Source organism: Vombatus ursinus, unplaced genomic scaffold (genome assembly GCF_900497805.2).
Source record: "Vombatus ursinus unplaced genomic scaffold, bare-nosed wombat genome assembly UNPS02009205.1, whole genome shotgun sequence".
Classification (NCBI taxonomy): domain Eukaryota; kingdom Metazoa; phylum Chordata; class Mammalia; order Diprotodontia; family Vombatidae; genus Vombatus; species Vombatus ursinus.
Genome location: NW_020948983.1, coordinates 58,196,976 through 58,219,223, shown reverse-complemented (window position 1 = coordinate 58,219,223; position 22,248 = coordinate 58,196,976). Strand labels below are relative to the sequence as shown.

The 22,248-nt window shown below is 51.2% G+C and overlaps 1 protein-coding gene across 1 annotated transcript; it reads right to left on the bottom strand.

The window, feature by feature from the left end:
* Nucleotides 1–3,732: 3,732 nt before the first annotated feature.
* Nucleotides 3,733–20,673, bottom strand: SKOR1 (SKI family transcriptional corepressor 1). The gene is made up of 9 exons (XM_027852192.1): nucleotides 20,657–20,673; nucleotides 11,510–13,802; nucleotides 9,666–9,762; nucleotides 8,077–8,184; nucleotides 7,189–7,260; nucleotides 5,427–5,501; nucleotides 4,802–4,876; nucleotides 4,201–4,266; nucleotides 3,733–3,827 (listed from the first exon to the last, which is right to left on the bottom strand). Exons 2-9 carry the CDS (start codon nucleotides 13,790–13,792, stop codon nucleotides 3,733–3,735), a joined length of 2,871 nt encoding a protein of 956 aa, XP_027707993.1. The 5' UTR covers nucleotides 13,793–13,802; nucleotides 20,657–20,673.
* Between the last annotated feature and the right edge of the window lie 1,575 nt (nucleotides 20,674–22,248).

The window sequence follows — 22,248 nt, the reverse complement described above, 5'->3', positions numbered from 1 at the left end:
AGCACCTCCAGAAATACTCCGAGCCAGGAGTTCAGTACAGGAAAAGAGGGGGGAAAGGGGTGGGGAGAAGGTATTTTGTTTGGAATCAGAAGACCTGGGTTCAAATCCAGACTCTGCTGTTCGCTACCTATATGACCTTGGGCAAGTCATTTAACCTCTGTAGACTTCAATTTCTTTCTCTGTAAAGTGAAGAGACTGGACTAGATAGATGACCCCTACGGTCCCTTTCAGTTCTAAATCTATGCTTCTATGTCCGGGCTGCAAAGGTGAGGAGGGAGGGGGGAAGAGAAGGACAGATTTCAGAAGTGTCCATGAACTTGGATGGGGAAAAAAAATTACATCTGTATTTCAATATAACTGGTTTCCTTTGTCATTCCATGTATTTTGTTTCATGCATTTAAGAACCTAATTCTGAGAAGGGGTCCATAGGCTTCAACAGACTTACGAAGGGGACCATGACACAAAGAAGGTTAAGAATCCTGGCTGCAAGGGATCCCCTAGTCTAGCCACGTCGCTGTATAGTTTGGGAGAACAAATGAAATCTAGAGCAGGGGTGGGGAACCTGCGGTCTCGAGGCCACACGTGGTCGTCTAGGTCCTCAAGTGCGGCCCTTTGACTGAATTTGACAAATTTGTTCTGTGAAATTTGGATTCAGTCAAAGAGAACTTGAGGGCCTAGAGGGCCATGTGTGGCCTCGAGGCCGCAGGTTCCCCAAACCTAGTCCGGAGAAACGATTTGCCCAAATTCTTACAATTAGCTAGAAGCCAGACTTCAGGGCCTTGGACTGAGTTCCTGGCCCTGGGGTCTTTGCATGGTCGAGAAGAGCCCAGCTAAGTTTTCTGACAGCGACCTTAAACTGCCCCTGTTTTCGCAGTTCCCTACGTCAAGTACCAGCCAGCTGCACTCTCAGATCTGCACGTGATCTGATCCTCCTGCCTGATCTCGACTCCGACCCCCATTTTCTTGGGCTTAAACTCAAACCTCTCCAGGTCAGGCCCAGTGCAAGACACTGGGAAGAACAATTCTAACAAGTTCTAACCTTACCTCTGTTTATCAGATAATGGCATTTATCATAACTTAGTTAATCAGCTTTACCAGCATGAATTCTTGTTTTTGTCCCCATCCTCTTGCTTTCTGTACCCCTGCTCCATAATCTCCCGTTTAAGAATCACCAAATGCTCTTTTAGACGAAACTGAGCAGGATATTTCGACTCATTCTCCCCTTTCCAGAAATATTTCTGTAAGATGGGGATGTAAGGCAGCATGGTTGAGTTTGGGGTTTAGAGGGCAGGAGGAAGGATGGAGGAGGAAAAAAAAGGAAGATCGGATTTAAAGCTTACAAAGTAAAAGGTACTTTGTATATCTTTGTACTTTGTACAAATACGAACTACGATTGCGTGCAAAACAGCTCAATAATGAGATGCCTAAAGGTTTTCTTTCAAATTTCTGGCTTGTGGTCGCCACAGGAAAAGGACGTGGTGAATTTTCCTGGTGAGCCTGACACGTCTCCCTAACCCAGCAACCCACGAGTGTGGCCTCACTCTCCAGTGAGACTGGCTTGGGGGAAAGACTTGGCGAAGGAGGTAGGGAAGGACCCGTTCCGGTCGGGGGGGCAACGTCTCTTTAACTCCAGAGATGGTTGGGGGTGAGATCAGAGCTCTCAGCTTTGTTTGTTCGGGTAATTCTGGGCTGAAAAACAGGTATTTAGGGCTAATAGCTGTGTAAACCACCTTCGGGGGGGAAAAACAAAACAAAACAAAACAAAAAAACCCAACACACCAAAAACCTCTCTCTGAGCTCATTAGTGTTTTACTTTCATGTGTGAAACAAGCATATAAATGGCCCACTAATGAACTCCTGGATCTCCGGAGAAGGGGGAGGGGATGAAGAACTGGGGAAGGAAGAGTCTCCTTCCAGGGACCTAAGGAACCCCAGCCCCCATTTTCCAGGAGAGCGCGGGGGATCCAAGTCAGCTCGGGCGCAGAGAGGGAGGCTGCTACCGAAGGCCTAACTTCCAAGACCCAAAAGCGGGGGAGGACAGAGAGAAGAGGGATGAAGAGCCCGATTTGTTTTCCTTCCCTGCGTCCCCAGACTGCACGCACCCCAGCACCTGCCCCCGCCCTTCAGATTAAAGACAACCCGACTCCAGGTCTGAGGCATCCAAAACCTCTTAAGTTGAGGAGGGGTCTGGTCTGCTTGGAAGACTGTTTGTTTCCCGGGGTTTCAGAAACCAAGGACATAGGACATTTGACGGTGAAGTTAAGAAGAGTCCCCCTTCTCTCACTCCTCGTCTCTCCACTGCCCGCCCGGGACTAGCGACTGAAACACAACTGTAATCCTGGCAATGTTTTCGCTTCTCAGTAAAGAAGTGAGGGAGGAGGAGGGAGGGGAGGGAGGGAGAGAGAGAGAGAGAGAGAGAGAGAGAGAGAGAGAGAGAGAGAGAGACAGACAGACAGACAGACAGACAGACAGACAGAGACAGAGAGACAGACAGAGAGACAGAGAGACAGAGACAGAGATAGAGACAGAGAGACAGACAGACAGACAGACGGAGACAGAGACAAGGGAGACAGAGAATCGGAGGCTGTGAATGATTCCTTCTGGTGTGATGGGTGAGATCAGCCTGAACTGCGCCACAGCCGGACGCGTCAGCTGGATCCACACCAACCCAGTTTACTCCCTCCAGGGCCCAGAATGGTTTTAAGCAAAAAGGAAGACGTTAACGAGATAAGATCCCTTCATTCCAGGAGCAGACTCGGTACCCCGAAGCTGTGCCAGTCTTGCCTCCCCCTCCTTTCCTCCGCGGTTTCCTTCGGGCTAGGACAGATCCGCAGACTGACAGACAGACTCTGGTCAAACTCTTCCCCGCCCGCGCCCTTTCTTTCATCAGCGCTCGCCTCCGGCGCCCGCATGATCGAGACTGTTTTTATTAAAGAACCAAAGTCACTTAATACAGAAATGTCTCCCAAAACAAAATTGAAAGGTTGTCATCTCGTGAGTCGTTGGTCGCCCTTTTAAAGTGCTGTTACATCAATAATTTACAACTAAAAATAAACAAGTTAAATAAAGCCCAAAGATCAAAACTCAGTGGGGAGGGAGATAGAGGGACAAGGAGGAGGAAACAGCAAAATAAATTACTTCGTAAATAAATAAGGTTAAGTTAAACCAAATGCTGTACTAAGAGAATCACAGTACATTTCTATCCATTGCACATAGCCACTTTGTCATTAGGAACGAGAGTTTAAGAAGTGGACATTACAGGTAGCTAGGACTTCAATCAGACAGAGATCACGCATGGAACATCGCGGGCGGGAAGTTGATAACGTATTCACAATCGACAGTCAGATACTGTACAGTTGGACCGCGTATTCTCTTTCGGGTTAGTTGGTGAGGGTTTTGTTTTGTTTTTTTCCCTGCCCCTCTTCCTTTGGTCCAGTTAAACTTTTGTGGCCCGATGCCCTGAATTTCAACTTAGTTTTAGGAGGTATTTACACTTAGAACCTCTGAGTCAGAATCCCAGGGACTTCAAGAAGGGGAGGTGTGAGGGGAGGGGGTGAGTGGGCCGAGGCTTGGAAGATGGAGGAGGAGGAGGAGGAGGGTGTCCGGAGATCAGTATTTACATTGGTCTGGTATAAATGGCTTGTTTCTCTCTTTCCGTGGCTGCCCCGTATTTACAGAGGAGAAGCATGGCTTTGTAGGTGTGTCCACGCGGCTCGCCTGCGTTAGTCTGGGCTAGGGCAGGAGTGGAGGCTTGAACGAGCAGTTGCCTGTGCAGTGACGCGGAGTCAGCATCTTACAGGAGAAGTGGTGTAGGGCATCGTGGGCTTCTGGAAAGGGAGAAACCCATGCCAGGGGCCCAGTCTTACTCCCCTCCCCACCCTGCTCCAGAGGATTCCCCCTCCGTTCTTCCAAGTCGGGGGTTCAGGAATCCCGCCTGTCTACTTATCTTAGCTGTATAATTTTTTAAAACCACAGTTATAACCAAACACATTTCCCTATACCCAAATATCCCCCATTTATCCCCTTCACCAACCCCTCCCCTCTATTTTGCCAGACTCAAGACTTATTTATCAATCTGCCAAGCCTTTCCCTCCCACCCTCCCTTTTTCTTTCTTCCTCCCTTTCCATCCTTCCTTTCCTTCCTCCTCCCCTTTCCCCAACTTCAGGCCTAGACAGGAGGGGACAGAACGCTCCCCTCACCTTTTAATTTCTGCTGGATGGCATAACGGGCCTTTCTTTCCTGGTCTAGTTCATTACACAAAGTGTCTGAAAGAGAATGGGGTTGGGGTTGGAGCCAAACTGAATCAGAATTGGGTGTTCTCCATTCTTCCACACCAATCATCACCAACACATCAGTCTCTGTTTAGTTGGGATAACTCTTCCGAGTTGTAGGTTGGAAACAAACACACATACAGCCACAGCACACTAGCTTATGACTTCAGTATGGTATAGGAAAGTAATGGTTGGGAATTGCGCTTAAAGGCAGATGGATCTAACCAAAATTAAAGCAAACTTAGGCATTACTTCCCAGGTAATTTTACGCCTCGATTTTTAATTTAGAAACCATGGAAATTGCCGCGATAAGAAGTTCAATCACTCCATGTAATGATGCCTTCAAGCCGTTTGTTGGGCTTGCTTGCCATTCTGAGGCTAATCAGAGTATACAAAGGATATTAAATAAAAAAAATAATTGTTAAATTACCTTCAATTTAAATCCAAATGACTGAACTAACATTACAGCCCCTACCAGACAAGAGGTAGTTATGGCCTCTTGCAAGCGCTCACCTGACTCGAGTCTTACCTCTGACAATTTGCAGCTGTTGTACCATTTCTTCTCTATAGGCCAATTCCCTCTTCATCTGATCCTGAAAATTATCTGTGCAAATTGATTAAGTGAGAACTGTTAAGTACAGTCCCCCACCCCCAAATGCGTTACCCAGGCTGGTGGCCCTCCAGAGAACCCCAGAAAATGTGTGCTTGGCGAACTGACAGCAAAAATGTTTGTGGGCTTTGGGGCGAGAAAGGATGGGCCAGGACGTACCTGGACAGTTCTTTCCCTCAATAGGTCTGGTGGAGAAGCCTAACTAGCTTGGACATCGTTCTTCAGCCCCAAGACAGTAGTGGGCGGATGATGAAGGACGGGAGAGAGGGAAAGAAGAAGAGAAAAAGGAGAAGAAAGAAGAGGAGAGGGAAGAGAAGGAGTGAAAAGGAGAAAAGAGGAGGAGAAGAAAAAAGGAGTAAAGGGGAAATGGTTCAAGAGAGAAGAAAGGAGAAAAGCGGAGGACAGGAAGGGGAAAGCAAGGAAATTGGATTTTCCTTAGGAGGAAGGAAGTGGGTGGAAGAGGAGGAAGAAAGTGAAGAGAAAAAGGAAAGTAAAGTAAAGATTAGAAGGGGAGAATGGGCAGGACAGGTAAGTAGGGACATACCTTTGAGGCTCTGAAATTCCCGTTCCAGTTTCTTCCTGAGCTCCATTTGCTCTAGAAGTAGTTTTTGCAGTTCGCCTATGAGGAACAGCTAGGTAAGACCTTGCAGTTCTCTGGTCAGGACAGCTCTGAGTCCCAGCTAAGCCCCAGACTCCTAAGTCCAGGCTTCCTGAAGTTTTTCAACACTGTCAGGGTCACACCCAAACCCTACTGCTGGAAAACCCTGCTAGTCTCCCCCACCCCACCCCTGTTTGAAGCTGGGACCAGTGCCTGCAGACTGGGGTTGTTTTGTTTTTCCCATTTGTATTTAACAGAAGGGTGGTGCTTGTGCTGGTGGTGCTGGTAGGAGCAGGGATGGCAGGAATCTTCTAACCCAGACACCAGGCTTCCACATGAACCAGTTCCAGCCACCTCAGCTAACCAGTCATTTTGTCTCCCTTTTGTCAATTCCAAACTGGGTATTTAGTGGACATTCAGAAAAGGGAACTAGACCTACCCTAATCCCTACACACTGTCCTTTTCAGAGGACCAGATCTACCCCACATCCCACTCTTATTCTTATCCATCTAGCAGACCTGTGAAAACTAAAATGGAAATGTTAAAGGGAGATACGGGAGACACGCTCTAGGGGTAAAAGATTGTAATTGTATTTGTATATGTCCCTTCTTGCCCTAGCCCCTAAAACTCCAGAGAGGGGGCCTCGGGACCATTTTCCCACCTCCCCACATCAGTGCTGCATCCATTCATATGGTCTTATGCCCTGCCTACAGAATTGTGGGATTTTAAAAACTTAAAGGAATCTTGGAAATCATTTTTTCAGATGAAGAAATTGAAGGCCAGGGAGGTAAAATGATCTGCCCACGGTCACAGTTAGTCAATGATAGAACCAAGGCTAGAGAAGATCTCTCATGTCTCCTTCGTCCAGAGCTTTGTCTCCAGAGAAACCACCTTCCTTTGGCTGGAAGGCAGGGGATGGGAAGAATGGGGAGGGGAGCAGGGAGCAGAGAGCAGGGAACCGGGGCCTTCTTCATCAGTGTAGCCTTCTACATTTTTGCCAAGAATCCTTAACCCCAGCTTCTGGGGAAGATTTCTGGGAACTCCTAAAAGCTCATTCCTTTTGAAGGTTTGAAGGTTGAAAAAGTCGTCTGCCAGATTGGGTGGATGCTATTGACACACGCCCCTTATTTACCACACCTCCCCTTGCAAGGTTAACTGGGCTTCTTTTACAGAAGGCAGAATTTCACTTGGTATAGAATCAACAGGAAGTCGATGCCCCGTTCTCTATCTCTCTGTTTCTCTAAACATTTCAGACCTTCTCAATTATAGGAAAAGAAAAGGAGAATTGGGGATGGTCATCAGGATAATTCAGACCAAAAACAAAAGGTGGGAATGAGACCCAAAAAGTCCAGAGACACCCAAAGGAGAAAAAAAATTTCCTATCCTTTTAAGGGAAAGCCAAATCTAAAGTGGATAGGTGTATTTTTGGTTGTTCTTCAATAACTACAAGCCTATGTTTCCAGAAAGATTGCTTGAATCACCTTCACTCTTGCTCTAGCTCACCCCAGACCCTAGGGTCTTGACATTTTTCATTAGGTTAACGCAGCAGATTCTGGAAGGAATGGGATTTTTACTTGAGAAATTGCTTTCAGCAAGCAGCCTGCACAACATACAACTACACCCACACACATTCACACACACACACACACACACACACACTTACAGGCTTTCTGCCCCTGAGGACTTAAATAAACTTTAGAGCCCTCACCTCTGGCGAGGTTCTCGATGTCTTTCTCACCTATCGGGGTTCCAGTGACATCCAAGGTCACTCCTTCTTCTCCTGTGACAGACAGAAGAGTAAGTCAGAATGGTCACCAGCTGTCAAGAAACACCTCGAGTCAAGAGTGCACTGTGGATTGCTTGAGAACACATCTTGCAGCTCAGCCCTGAGCTACCTCTTCTCTACCTACTTTGCCCATGGGGCAATAGGTGGAAAGGGAGAAGAGTGGATTCATAGTCCTGAGTAGTTTCTCTCGGAGAAGGTTAATCACCTTTACTGGTGTGTCCCTGACTTATCCAGGCCTGGAGAGATGGAGATTGGGCTACCTTTCTGCATGAAAAGCCCCTTGCATTTCAGGCTCAGTGCCCAGATTTCTTCCCCCCTCTTAACTCTCCCTCCCTTTCCTCTTCCCTTTGCTCTTCCCCTTTTTGGCTCCCATTCACTGGAACAGGCCAGTTTCAAGCCCACAGGGGAATGGGCTTCGGGGTGAGGGTGGGGAGTGGGCGGAGTGGAGAGAGATTTGGGAAATCAGGGGACAACAATGGAGAAACTGGCTCAGGGCTGGCAAAGTTGCTTAAATATTTATCTGTGTGAAGCTGGAGGGGACAGCTTCTTACTGTTGATTTAAAACCCTTTCCTTTCCAGTGTCCATATCTCCATCATGTATGTTTGCCTTCAGCAACCCCAGCAAGCAGTCAGCAGGCACAGTGCACAGGTGAAGTTCCCCAGAGCCAATTCCAGCCCCTTCCTTCCAGCTCCTTCCTTCCAGCTCCTGGGAGATGTGGGGATGGGAGCAGTAGAGGGCCAGGGAAGACAGAGGCTAAGACTGCCGCAGCAGAGGTGGGAGAAATGGGGTGGGGTGGAGGGTTTACTCACCTCGGTCTGTGGTTACTGGACTGGGCTGAGAGACACTCCTTTGGTCTTGATAGGATTTCCTAGTCTCCAAATCCTCTGTTGTCGAGTGATTGTCTTCTTTATCTGGCTCTTAAAAGGAATAAACCGATTTTCAAGTACAAGCAATGAAAGTATGATAGAATATATCCTTAATTACATAATTAAGGATGGGGTCCTTACCTCTTAGGGGAGCCTCCTAATCCCTTTGCTATTGGAAGGCTGACTGGGCTCCCTGGGAGCATTACCTTGGGTAAATCTGAGCTCTTTTCTTGCAAAACCTCCTCCCCAACCCCCATTCAAAAGAAGAAGAAACCAAACCCATCAGAGACAAATGACCTACATTGAGAGGAAATACTGGGCCACTAGCTTGTGTGTGTGTGTGTGTGTGTGTGTGTGACTGATTGTCTGGGGATTACAAATTAGGAGAGAGAGAGAGAGAGAGTATATCAGTATCTTCTATACACTTTTCCATCATTGGCCAGCCCACCCAAGAACAGTGTTCACTGAAGGCATAGGCAGGGTGGTTGCCCACTGAGGTACAGAATCCACCTAGGAAAGTTTGCCTCTAAAGAGTTTCTTTCTCTTCCTTCCTTCCTTCCTTCCTTCCTTCCTTCCTTTCTTTCTTTTTCTTTCTTTCTTTCTTTCTTTCTTTCTTTCTTTCTTTCTTTCTTTCTCTGTCTCTACACACAGACACACAGACACAGACATACACACTCAGACACCCCAGCCTTTCTTTAGGGCTCAGATTCTGTAAAATAGGAGGGTTGTGCTAGATTAGGGATTCTAGAGGAGTCCTGCCTCAAGGTAGGAAAAAAAAATCCATCTTTTATTTTCCCTAACCTCTAACTGAAATGATTTTAAAACATTATTCTAAGAAGGGACTCATAGCTTTTACCAAAGGAGTCCCTGGTATAAAAAAGAAAAGAAAAAGATGAAGAACCTTTGGACTAAGTGATTTTTAAGGTACTTTCCTGCCCTAAAATCCTCTGGTAACCCTCATATGGGGATAAGGACTGGACATGTGATTTCACTGGGTAGGCAGCTCCCTAGTGAGAAAATCCCTACTATCCTTACAAGATGGCAACTTCTCTCTAATTTACTATATACATATATATATATATATACGTATATACACACACATTCATCACACACTATATATATGTATGTATATATATACATCACAAAAACGTCTCCTGTTGAGTTTTATTCCCGTCAACCACTGTACAATGTAGATGAATGATTACACGCAATTCAAACAGCCAAACACAATGCTTCCTCCAGACAGATCCACTCGAAGAAGCTGCTTATGACTTGTACATAGTAGGTGCCCAGTAAATAGCCACTGAGCTCCTGAGTGAATGGATGGATGAAGTTGAAGGGGGAGTCAAAATGGAAATCAGTGTTCAGAACTGAACTAAATGCATACTAATGAGAAGGGGGAAGAGTCTTTTAAAATAGTACAGTATAAGTTGTTGGGGTTCTTTCTCCTCATTATTTTTATTTCATATTCTTCTCTCCTATTTCAGCGAAGTCGCTCGGGTGGGGAGGAAGGGAGAAAGGGCCACCTTTACCATTTGCCTCTGAGTTGCAAAGGTAAGAGGCCGCCGTTCCCAGTGCCGAAGAGCTCTTCAGGGTCTGCAAGTGCTCGTCTCTTTCCTGCACATACACCTGCAAAGGGGACGGGAGAAATTAGATGCAATTAGGCCGGCCGCTTGTTCTAGCCCCGAGGACCCTCAGACACCCTTCTAGGCCAGGGAAAGGGGACGTTACAACAGGATTCGATTGGGGGAGGGGGACCAGGTGAGGGGAGGGACCAGGCTGTGTGCAAATCGAAGGGGGATGGAAGAGGAGGGGGAGGGACCCAAAGTCAACCAGCGAGGGTACAATGACCGCCCGCCTGGTCTTAGTGACGCAGACGAAGCGGCCAAATGGCCTCCGAGCCTAGCACAATCGGTTTGCATTAAATATAATTATTAGTGCTCTAGAGAAAATTACCTGAATTAAAAATTCAGCCGCGGAGGCCAAGAGCTTTTCAAAGCTCACGGCCCCCACAAACTCAACATCCGCCTAATTTTCCATAATTTCTCCTCTTCCCTTCGCTCTCTCTCCCCTATCCCCGGCATAAAAGATGTCCTAATAGGTTAATTATTTGGATGTAAATATACAGGTGTTCGGGATCACTTTAAAAACATCATATTATGCTGTGCCTCTTTCTCGATGCTCAAGTATAGCTGAATCGGCCTCAACACAAGGTTCGGAAAACCACACATACATACATAAATGCATAATTCACAAGTGTACACACACACACACACACACACACACACACACACACACACTCATCACTGACAGCATCCCCTAGTCATCGCACAGTAACTAGAGGAGCCCTTCTACCTTTCCTTTCCCACCAAGCCTCCACGCAGTTTAAGTCACTGTTCTTTCTAACGTTCCCTCAAGCTGCTTCTGTCTAAGGAATAAAAATCTATTGGATACACGTTTCGGAATGTGGTAGCCCCGGAGTTTGAGGAATCTCCGTATTCTACAGAGACATCTCCCACCCTTCAACAGCTTAAGCTATGTCTGGAGGTGACAGGGATCCTATGAGGCAAATTTTTGCTCTCTGTTTTCCTTCACCTTCATGAATCTGGCAACCGGATGCAAGTGCTCTATCACCCCCAGACCTCTCCAAACCAGAAATTGGGGAAACCCACGCCAACTTGTCTACTTGTTTCATTTTAGCGGTGGTTTTATGGGTGTTCTCTGTTAAGAAGTGTTTAGGAACATTCCGGGTACACAGAACCACTGTAAGGTCAGGGGGCGTACTGTATGCGGTCTCAGTCTCTATCTCTGTCTCTGTGTGCGTCTTTCTGTTAGCTAAAAATGCACCATGCAGGGTAACGCAGAGATAAAACTATATTCCACAAAAAATGTAATTCGACTCAAGACCTGCAAAATCTTGGAAGCATGACTTGTAATATTCCGGGTTAAGACGGGTGTGTACAATACCGACAGGAATTTACGTAGGAATTTTGTTCCACGGGGGCCCCATCAACAATTGGAGGGAGTCATGTAAAAAGTAAGTGGGAAGAGAAGAACTTCCTCCCGCGACCTGAGAGGCCTCAAATGCGACAATGGTTCAGTGGCTATGGGACGGCCAACTTCGAACGCACCCGCTCTGGATGTCTAAGGTGCCTATACAATCTAGTTGTATCCATCACACGGTGTTCTCAGTTCCACCACGCACTGACGGGAGGTGAGGGGGACTAGTGAAAAACAACCTGACCATACAGCACACCACAACAAGGCAATAGAGGCTGCGCCTGGCCCATCATACTGCGGGACCTTCTGTTCACCTCCCTCCCATTCCTTTAAAGACTGGATCCTTAGTAAGAGAAAATAAGGAAAAGGGGCTCACCTTGCCCGAACCAGGGCCAGGGCCTGGACCCGAGCCTCCCAGAGCCCCGCAGGGCTCCCGCATCTCGTAGCTTCCGTTCTCAGGACTCCTATCTGAGCGTCTCCCTGCTTCCTCAGCTGCCCGGTCTCCGAAACCTGGCCGGCCAGTAGGCTGCGGCACATGGCGTCGGTTGCGGTGTGGGCTGCCGCCGTCCGATGAATCTGCGGGGCAGTCTACTGAGGAGGAGGTGGCCGAGGAGGTGGAAGAGACGCCGCTGGGAAGTGGGGTAGTCAGGTCCCCTTCGGGGCCGCCTCCCCCTACTGATTGGCCCGGATCGGCTTCTTCTTCAGGCTCAGCTTCCTCGTCGTCGGGGAAGCGATTGGACTCTACGTCCACCTCGGGCTCGTCACCAGTGTCCACGTCGGGCGAGGCCGAGCGATAGCTAGAGCTACCCTCGCTCAGGAAGTCCGGGCTCAAGTAGCCCCCAGCGCCGCTGCCCCCGGGGCCGCGCGCAGCCCCAGCCCCATAGGCCTCCCGGGTGGTGCCGTAAAGCTTGGCTATACTCTCGGCGTCTTTCACCACGGGTCGAAAGGCCGACACGTAGCTGCCCTTGCGGGCTTGGTGGGGCGGTGGGGCCTGGGGTGGTGCCAGGGGAAGGGGACCCAAAGACGGGGGCAGAGGTTCTTCTACTCCGTCCTCGTCCCCAGGGCCGCGGGACAGCGCGCTGGGGCACCGCTCTTCACCTCCTAGGCCACCTTCCTTGACGGGGTCCCCCACCACCTCCAGGGGGTCGGCTCCTCCAGGGGGGACTGGACCTCCGCCTGGGCCTCCTGTTCCTCCCGCGCCTCCTGCTCCACCGTTCCCAGCCGCGGCTGCTGCTGCGGCCGCTGCGGCCGCAACCGCCGCTGCCACGGCCTTGGCTTGGCTCTGAGCTGGGTAAGGTGGCACAGGTAGGCTGCCTGCCGCGGGCCAGAACATAGGAAAGGTCGGATAGACAGTGGCGGCGGCGGCGGCTGCCGCCACTGCAGCCGCGTCCTTGGCTGCCCCAGCTGGCTGATGACCCCAGAACATAGTACCTCCGCCGGGTCCGGCCCCGGCCCCTGGGGGTAAATGTCCGCCGCCGCCTCCGGCTCCTCCTGCGCCGCCACCCGCACCTGCCCCTCCAGCACCCTTGGGATCACCCCCGCCCAGTACTGGGTCATCCTTCTTAGGGCACAGGCCGAAAGCCGTGGGGAAGCCGTAAGGATGAGGGAAGAGAGGAGGTGGAAGCTTCTGCAGAAGGCCAAAGCCCTTACTGGGCACAGGGATCACCGGGTAGCTGCGGACTCCGGCCCCACTGCCGCCTCCAGGGCCTCCACCGCCTCCTCCAGACAGGCCCAACCCCCGCTGCGGATGAGGGGGCGGTGGTGGGCCAGGTGGCCCCGTGGGATCATCATCGGTAGCGCATCGAAGGCTTTTATGGGGCGGTGGCCCGGAGGGAAGGTCTCCTCCGCAGCCTGGGCCGCCCCCTCCACCACCGGCCACTCCTTTTCCGGGTCCCCCAGTACCTCCACCGCCTCCTCCGCCGCCGCCGTGCAGGGAGAATGTCCGCTTACGGGTCCCACCATTGAACATGGCCTTGACGTCCTCCCACGCGTGACTCAGCTCGTCCGTGGCCGTCTTGTCGCTAAGTTTGAGATGGCGCCGCCATGAGTTGAAGTTGGCCGCGTCGGGCTGCGTGTACTTGGCCTCCGGGGTGCGGTGAGAGTGGAAGATGAACTTGTTGGGGGAAAAGTACATGCTGCAATAACCGCACTTGATGCATTTGGCGCGAGAGCTGTTGTAGCGCGCAGGGATGAAGCTGCCTCGGGAGCCCCAGGCGCACTCGTGCACCACGTCGAAGGCAAAGTTTTCGGGCAGCTTGGGCGGCTTATGCTCTCCGAGAAAGGACTTGCAGAGCCGTTCTGCCTCGCGCTTTGTGATCATGCCGCAGCGGCGAGACGAGATGGGCATAGCCCCGGCCCGGCGCAGGATCTCCAGCTGAACCGGGGTGCACTGCACGCATGTGATGCCCAGGGCCACCCGCCGGTTGTGGATCTCATTGTAGCTGTAGTTCTTCAGCAGCGTGTTGGAGATCTGCGCCAGGCACAGGCGCTCCTGGCCGTCAATGACCAGGGAGACGATGGGGACCCCGTACAGGGACGTCTCACCGACCTGGTTGGGCTTGAGGGTATTGGAGCCGGAGTACGGCTGCAGCTCCTGCTTGGAGTTTGGGGAGGAGCTTCCTTCGCGCCCATTCCCCATCTGACTGGCGAGAGCCTCCATGCCGCCACTTCTGCAAAAGAGAAATCAGAGAGGAGATGAGCCATTTTCAACGCCGCTGCTCAGTCCCGCCCAGCTGGGCGCAGGGAGCTGCTGCCTGCGTGGGGGGCTTCGCATTTGTTATTCACAACAGAAGTCACCCCCCTGTAATAAGTTTCCTTTTGTTATTAATACTAGTGCTGGCGCTAGGACAAAAGCCGTCAGGGTTGGAGGAGAAGGAAGAGGAGGAGGAGGAAGAGGAAAAAGAGGAGGAAGAGGAGAAGGAGGAGGAGATATTTACCCTAAAGTTGCCCAGCTTCCCTGGTCCTGAATCAAGGACATTCACAATCTGTTCTCCTCTCCCTCTGTCCAACCCGGTGGCCACACAGGGTGTGGGTGGGTGGGGACATGAGCAGAGAGATCCTTAAGAGGGGAGCTCCCGGCACACGGTGGTTGGAGGGCTGTCAATGTCCATTATCAGACTATCTGGACTGGAGGTGGGCAGGACTGGTCAGGGTCTACTGTCCGGGGTTCTGAGCCCCTTTCCAAAAGCTATTTAGGGTAGTTAGAGTCCTAAGAGCACGACCCGAAAAGCCGAAACTCCTCACCTTCGGCCTTGTTCAGGATAGGGGTGGGATGAGGGGAGAAGAGTGGACTAGAGCTCAAATGTAAACAAACCAGTTCCTTTCCGAGTCGCCCTAAGCTCCTTTTGGCAGAAAGATTAAAGACGGGAAAATTAAATGATTTTCTTTTTAAGTATCGGTGGGAAATATTTCGCCATGGCCGTAATAGTTATGTTTTAGCCACTTCCCTGACAAATACTAATTTCAGGGCTGGGTCATCCTGCGAGTTGGGGGGTTTCTCGTAGAAGTTTCTCAGGTCTTGCCTCTCTTTTTGTTCCAACCGAAAAGTCCCTGATTTTTCATTCATCAAATACTGCTTTCCCACTTTGCCCAGAGTGTAGGATTTGGACTTTTCCCTCCTTTAATTTCAGGTTGTCTGTCCCCTCCTTTATTCCTTCATTATTTATTTTTTCCAAATGTGTTCAGCATTCCAATTTAGAGCCCCAGCAGCTTCCTGAAATCTTTGAGAAGCTCAAGGTATTTTTGATCTTGAGGATCGCTCTTCCTCTTCAGCTAAAAACCCGGCTGCTCCGGTTGCCAGAATCTAGCCGGCATCTGACACGAAAGATTGTTTTAAATTTCTGGTTCCTTAGCTTTGGACGAACCCTGGTCGGCCACCGGTTCTCCACTGGTCCTTAATCACAGCAAACGCAGATCTGGCCTGGTCAAGGCTCCAATTTGTCTTGTGTCCAGGAAAATCAACCTTCCCCACCCCACAACATTCCAAATGACCAAGATGACAAATTAATTTCAAGAAATGCAACCCCATCGACCCAGTTGTCTTTTTAAGGAACCATGGGGTGAGGTGTAGGTATTATCTCTGCACATTTTCCTCTCATTGGTCTCCGAAAATTGACTTGAAACAAGTTGACCATGCCTAAAAGTTGCATACCCCTGTGAAACCTTCACGTCAGCCTAAGAAAGAAGCAAGGAAGCAGACAACTCCAAACACAGGGACCTAGCAGAAGGATCCCTAAGCCTAGTAAATGAGCTTATGTAGGAGGGATTGGAGAGGCTGAGTAGCTTTTAGGGTAATTACACAATCTCGCACCGGTTTCCGAAAATGTGAGGGTCAACTGGCCCGCATCTAGTGAAAAGTCTGTGCTGGAGACCCTGGAGGCCAATTTCCTGTCTGAATCCCAATTTGCCCAAAAGTCGGTCCACGGTACTGTGCAAAGGGGGAGACAGAGGGGGATCGGGGAGTAGGGTCTTGGAAATACTGAATTGTCTTAGAGACCAAAGGGGAGACGCATTCCCAGTCTTCAGCCTTGGACCTAGCCCCAGTCAGGCCGGGAACAGGAACAGAAGGAGAAAGGGAGCCCCAGGAGACGAATCGGATTTCAGAGACGGGATCCTGAATCAGAGGGTCTACTACCTGGAGGGAGGCGGGTTGAGGAAAGGAAAGCCCTGAAGGCCGGCAGTGAGAAAAAGGAAAGAAGGCGGGCTGAGTGGGATCGTGCACCCCAGGCGGGTTTGGTAAAGCTGCTTCTCCGCTTTTTGGCTTGAGGGGAAGCGGCAGGGGGCGGAAAGGGGGGAGCGGGGGGGGGTAAAAGAGGAAGGAGTAGAGATACCCTTTAGCCTGGGAACCTGGCGGCTGGATGAGCTGTTAGGGTTTTGTTCTGCATAATAAATTAAAAATAAGATCGAAACGAAAAAAGCGACGACCAAAAAGGCAAGGGGCTCCGGACTGGACCCGTCGCCGGTACTCACCGAGAGGCGGTAGCTGGACCCTGAAGTGCAGGGTCACTGTCTTTGGGTGACGGAACCGGCGGGAGTCAGAAATTGCACCCAGCTCTCTGGGTTATGGTGCGGGCCCACGTTTGCGCGGGCACACACACACACACACACACACACACACACATTCACACTCGCACACACCCTTCAGCCCTCCCCCTTGTCACTCCCCCCTTTCCCCCGCAGCTGCCCTAAGTCCCGGGAGCTGGCCCGGCCGCGAGCCTGGAGAGTTAGTTGTCTTGGAGTCCTCTTCACGGGAGGGCTCGGATGCGTGTCCTGCGCCGCTGTCCTCCCGGCCCGAGACGCAACAAGAGAAGTGACCACATGTCCGGTCCGGGGGCTGCGGCAGCAGCGGCGTCCGAGTCGGAGGCGCCGCGCATCGATCCGCTGACAGCTGAAATAATAGGCGGGCACACCCACTTAGCGGGCGCACCTCGGCAGGGGCCGCACTTCGCCGGGGCCCAGCGCGCGTCAATCAGACCCCAGCCCGCCAGTCACTCAGCGCGCAGCCTCGGCCTGGGGCTGGCTGACCCAGGGCTCCCGGACCGGGAGGGCGAGGGAAGAGGGGCGGGGGACAAGACAAGGGGTGCCCCGGGCAGAGTGCAAGGTAAGCGGCCGGCCTCAAGACACCTGCGCCCAGCTCTGCACCTGCGGCCGGGCGGGCGGCGCCGCGCCCGGGAGAGGGGGAGGGCTGGGGGCGGGGAGGAGGAAAGGGGAGGTGTAAAGAGAGGAGGGGGAGGAAGAGATGGCGCGGGGGCGGGGGGGGGGGGGGGGTGAGGGTTAAGGTCGTCGTGCAAGGGAAGAGCGCCGGGCGGGCGGGCAGGACCTGGAGCTGCGGGCACCCTGAGGTCTGGCCATGCTTGGATGGGAGTAGGAAAGAGACAGAAATAGGAGTCTTGGAAAAGGAGAGCAAGAAAAGCCGCTGGCTGACCCCAGACTGGGGTGAGGTGGGGGAGTTGCTAAGGGGCCCCCAGCTAACCCCTCGGTTATTGTAGTCCCAGTCGTGCCAACCCCCTTGGGCCCATGAGATGCCGAGGGCGTGGCGGGGATCCTACCCCAAAAGCTCCGTGCCACCTGGGCTCCACGCAGCTTGGAAAGTTTGTCTATAGGGGGCCCGAGACCGATTCAGCCCCACGCTCGGGGCTGGTACAGAAATGGGCCGACAAATGTAGCAGCTGCGTTTCGGAGATCTTCAGGTTTGGGGGGCCGGTGGGCTGGGGAAGGTAGCAAAGGGTGGCGAGGAAGGGAAAAGAGGGAAGGTGGCTGGAGAAGGCGGTGGAGATGATAAGGTGGAGTAAGCAGTGCCCGCGGCCCAGCAGGTTGGCCTCTCTGCTCCTTCACTGCTTCTTGTTTTCCCTCCTCCCTTGGCCCTGTCCACTGAGGCCCCAGACCGCGGGCGGGTCGATGGCGGGAGAAATCACCGAATGTATTATTTATGTAGCACCGCAAACTGCCCCAGGCCGGCGGGGGAGGGAGACTGGTCGATGCGGGATGGGAAACGGAGGCGCCACCAAAGCCAAGCGGGGGTGAGGGTAGTGAGAAGTGCCGGGGCGGGGGGGGGCGGGGGGGGGGGGGATGGGGGGAAGGTGCGGTGTGACAGTATGCTTGGAGGCGTGAGGTTTGGGGCTTGCGGAGTTGAGGGCGGTGTGGGCGCTGGACGTTTGGCAGCCATGGTCAGACAGAGCCGGGTCATTCTCTCTGGCCCTAAAATGGTGGGAGAAGCCACCCCTTCTCAAGTGTTGCGTAGGCGGATCGATGAGAGGCACCCAGGAACCAGGCCCTTACTGCGTTTGTAGAGTAGAATGTGTGTGAACGGGAGGTGGGGGGCAACTATAGGCCGGAGTGAGGTCTCTTTACTTAGGAAACGGGGTTCCTATCAAGGCCACGGCTGCCTTGCTGGGGCCCTTGGGTCCAGGCCCTGAGTCCTGTTAGGGCAAGTCAGAGGACGCCAGCAGAGCCAGGCAGGGGGAGCTGGAGGTCAAGCTCCTAGCCCCTCTCTCTCTCTCTCTCTCTCTCTCTCTCTCTCTCTCTCTCTCCTCTTTTTATTTCTCTTTAACTCAATTTCTCCCTCTCTGTATCTTTTCCGCCCTGAGTTAATTCTCTTTCCCCTTCCTCTCTACTCAATGTTCCTTCCAGTCTTTTTTCTCCTGTTTAAATTACAAGTCAGCGAGCTTGTGTGTAGAAGGTAAAAAAGGCTCCTCTCTTCTTCACTGCCCCCACCTCCAATCCTTCTTTCCCTTCCCCCCACAACGCTTCGTGGCATTAAATGCTCTTAATGGACACGTTAATTAAACTGTAATTAATCATACTGTCCAGCCCAAGTTTGAACAATTACCCTAATCAAACAGAAGTTAATAACGGCCGGGGATGGCCCGAGGGCTGTGACTTCGGAGCCGCTGCCTCCGCGGGCCGCAGGAACCCGCAGCACTGGCGGCCTGCTCCACACGCGCTGCAGAGCCTGCCACGTAATGTGTTATTAAGTGGAGTTTGTCCTTGGAAACAGATTTAGTGCTATAAATCTTCTCCTACCAACAGCTCCCAGGTCATCCCCCTCTTTATCTGTTCTCCCTTTCTCTTAGGCTCCTCTTCCTCTTATAGTCTTTGCCTCTTTGCTCTCCCTCGTTTTTTCCCCTTTTTTCCTTTTTTCCGCTTCTCTCCTCTCACCCTCTTTCCCCTTTCATTACCCTTTTCTATCTTTTCATTCCCTTTCTTTTTTCACTTCTTTTTCCTATTCTCCTTTCCCCCTTATTTCTTCTCTTCTTTGCTCTCTTTCCTCTTTTCTCCCTTTCTTTCTTTTACTTCTCTTCTCTCTTTCCCTTTCTGTCTTCTCTATCTCTACCTTTCCCCTTGTCTAGTCTCTCCTTTTTTCCCCCCTGCCTTAAATAGAGAGCTCTGGGATCAGATATTCTCCTTGGGAGGGGAGAAGGGAACCTTGGAGTGAGGAAAGAGCAAGTAATGTTCGACTCTCCCTGGGAGGCCAGGAGATGGCTTAGGGTGTATTTGTTCGTTTGGTTCCTTTTGTTTGTTTTACCCACTTTCCCCCCCTTAAATCCATTCACTGAAAGACGTGGAACTTTCACATAGGAAAGTAATTTTCAGCAAACCTAGTTCAGTTTCTCTCTTTGTCCTGTGTCTGATTTTCAATTTCCTTCTAAACCTATGTTTTTTTCTCTACATCTCTCTCTCTCTCTCTCTCTCTCTCTCTCTCTCTCTCTCTCTCTCTCTCTCTCTCTCTCTCTCACTGTCTCCACCCGTTTCTTGTATCTCCATCTCTTACATTTCTATTGTAATTACAAATCAGAGTTTCTCTCCTCTCAATCTCCTTTTTCTCTCTCTGGGTTCACCTGTTCTTTTCCCGCAGTTTCTGTATCTCTAGATAAATTGGTCTAAGTCGCTCTCTGATTTTGTCTCTCACTCTCTCCATTCTATCCCCTTCCTCCCCACCCCTCTCTGGGACATAATAACCCATTTTTGGTATCACTGTTGAATCCGTCCCCTAGCTCAGTTACCCACCCCCCTGCTTTTCCCTCCTCGCTCAGCCTGGGCTCCCCCACCCCATAATTACAATCCCAGTCGGTAATTATTCTTCGCCTTTTAATGATTTTTTAAAGAGACTTCAGAATCCCGCATCATTGTGACAACGACTGTGGAGCCAGGATAGGCCCGGGAGGCAGGGGAGAGGGGAGGGTGGTCAGCCAGGCCTTGCCGAACCTCGTCTTGTGTCTCCTCTATCCCCACCGCAGCCCATCCTGCGGGGTATTAACCACATGCGCAATTACACTGTGCTAGCTCCGGAGCAATCACTGTACAAACATTGCCTAACTTGTCTGGTCCAGTTTGGTGACTAGATTACACAGGAGCCAGGATGGAAGAAAGGCTTGTGACTGGGCCCCCTCTGTAGAGGGAGCTCTCTGCAGTCCAGGATCCGCTTGACGGACTTCTGGGATCTCTATCTGAGTCAGACTTTGACTCTGGAAGCGAATATCCTGGGCTAGCTCAAAGGACCCTCGGACCAAGCCTCAGGGTAGAAGAGGGGGCAGCAGAGTTGCACCGCCCAGGACTGGGAGGAAACGTGGGGGCGGGGTGGAGGCGGGATGAATTCAGGACCCAGCGTGATCGGACAGTTCCAGCTCCTTTGAAGTGTCCGGTTAGATTTGCGGAAATCCAAAAGCAGGCTTCACTCCAGGGCCCTCAAAGTTTGGAAAGGGTAGTGACTTCTGTTCTTATAAGAGTTTTATCCAGAGAAAAGCTTCAGCAAGAATCATAGGCCAGGAAGGAGGAGAGAAGATAGTTAATGTTTTGGAGGTGGGAACAAGACCTTAGGTCCTGGGGATACCGACATCAAGGTCACGGCTCTATGCCAGGCCTTCCAATGTGGGGGTCTTATTTGATAATAGGGGAAAGCAGTGACCCGACCCTCTAGTCTAGGGACTGTCCGAGGGTCCTTTCCATAGCGAAGGAGATGGACAAGTCAGTTCTCTTAGTCCCCTTCCCCCCACCTCACCAGACTGCTAGCCCTTCCTTTCTCGGCCCTGGACCGCAAAGAAGAGAGAGGACTGAATTTAGGTTTTCCCCGTCTCTCTCGCTAGGGCCAGGGCTCGTGGGAGATAGAGCCCCAGTTCTGGTGGTAGTTCTGTCCCAGCTTTCGGCACTTTCTGAGTTCACGCCGAGGTCCCTCTTTTCCGATGTTTCGAGTCCTCCTCCCAGCTCTCCTTGGGCCCGGCACTTCTGCGGCTCCTTTCCTCAATTTTCCTTTCACGGGGCTTGTGCTCTCCTTTTTCATCGAGTCTTACTCATTCCCTTTGCACCTGGTCGTTGCTCCCGTTTCTCTTTCCCATGCCCCCCGCACCTCTCCAGTTCGCACGGCTTTCCTCAGGCGCCGCGTCCACACCATGCCCTAAGCTCAGGTTGTGTGCGCCCCGGAGTCTCCGCAGCCCGCGCCCCCACTTTTGGCTCGGGTTTGGAGAGCTCGCCTCCTTCCACAAGCACATATCTTTTAACAGTTGAATTAACGGCAGTTTTCGTCAGTTAATTAGGTTTAATTTACATAATTAGTACAGTATAAAGAGTATTGGGGATAATCATGGGGTACGTATCGCTTACTGTGTAAACACGTATTCTGAATTAAAAATCAGATGTAATTAAGGCGTGTAGGCTCTGTTTAGGCAGGGTTTTAATTGTAATGAATTTCTAATTAACACTCAATGATTGCCAAATGCAAAGGGCTGTAAAATTTTCTTGTAGTTTTGCTAATTTATTGTTTACTTAATATCTGGATATTAATCCGCCGGCCTGGATAGACGGAAAGCTGGGGCTTGGGCAGCTTGGGCTGAGGCAAGGGCGAGGGAAGGCCGCGGCTGGGGAGGAGAAGGAGAGCGGGAATCTCCAGAGCTACCACCTCTGCACACCGATGGTGCTGACTGCCTGGAACGAAGCGCCCTAAAACCGACTGGACCTTCATCTGGAACCAGAGGATGGAGATGTGAGAGTCTCGGGGAAGGGCGGATGATGCAGAGCTGCTGGGGTTAGGCGAGGAAAGTTTTGAGTTGTGGAACTCTCGCTCCCACTCCTATCCTGGACTGAGACCTGAATTTTGAGGTGAGAGAAGAGGAAGTTCTTATGCCTGGCTCTCCCACTTCAACCACCCACACTCCCAAAGTGCAAGTAAATGTCCAAGAGAGACCAATGGACCTTGGAATTTAGATTTCCCTCTGGCCCCCAATCCAGCAAAGGGATTAATTGTTCACCTTCACTTTATTTCCCCTTTTCTTATTTGATACTTAGGGCCCAGGGAAGGTAGAGAGTGAACGTGCTGTGGGAACCAGTGCTCAGGAAGGAGATGGGGTGTGGAACAAGGTTTGAGGATGAGGCTTTATAGCAGTTAAATTTGACATTCAGACAAACATGCAAATGAGATGCAAAACAGCATTCAAATGGGCAGAGATTAATTTCGAGACTAAAGTTCGGGCACGCTTCATACTAGAGGAATAAGGCAACAGCTGGTGGAGGCCAGGAGTGGAGAGTTTTTGCAGAGATCTCCTTGACCAGGCTGAGGGCCCATAGTAAAATGCATTTCTTCTTGGAGCTTCAGTCTGCTTATCAGCTCCCTTTACTGCCAACAGT

Bases quoted from the DNA above. Each gene is read 5' to 3' on its own strand.
- SKOR1 (XM_027852192.1), bottom strand. From the start codon at position 13,792: ATGGAGGCTCTCGCCAGTCAGATGGGGAATGGGCGCGAAGGAAGCTCC. The intron at 7,261-8,076 runs GTGAGTAAACCC...TGTCTGTCACAG, and splicing joins TCCAGTAACCACAGACCGAG to GAGAAGAAGGAGTGACCTTG. The intron at 4,267-4,801 runs GTAAGACTCGAG...ATTCTCTTTCAG, and splicing joins ACAGCTGCAAATTGTCAGAG to ACACTTTGTGTAATGAACTA.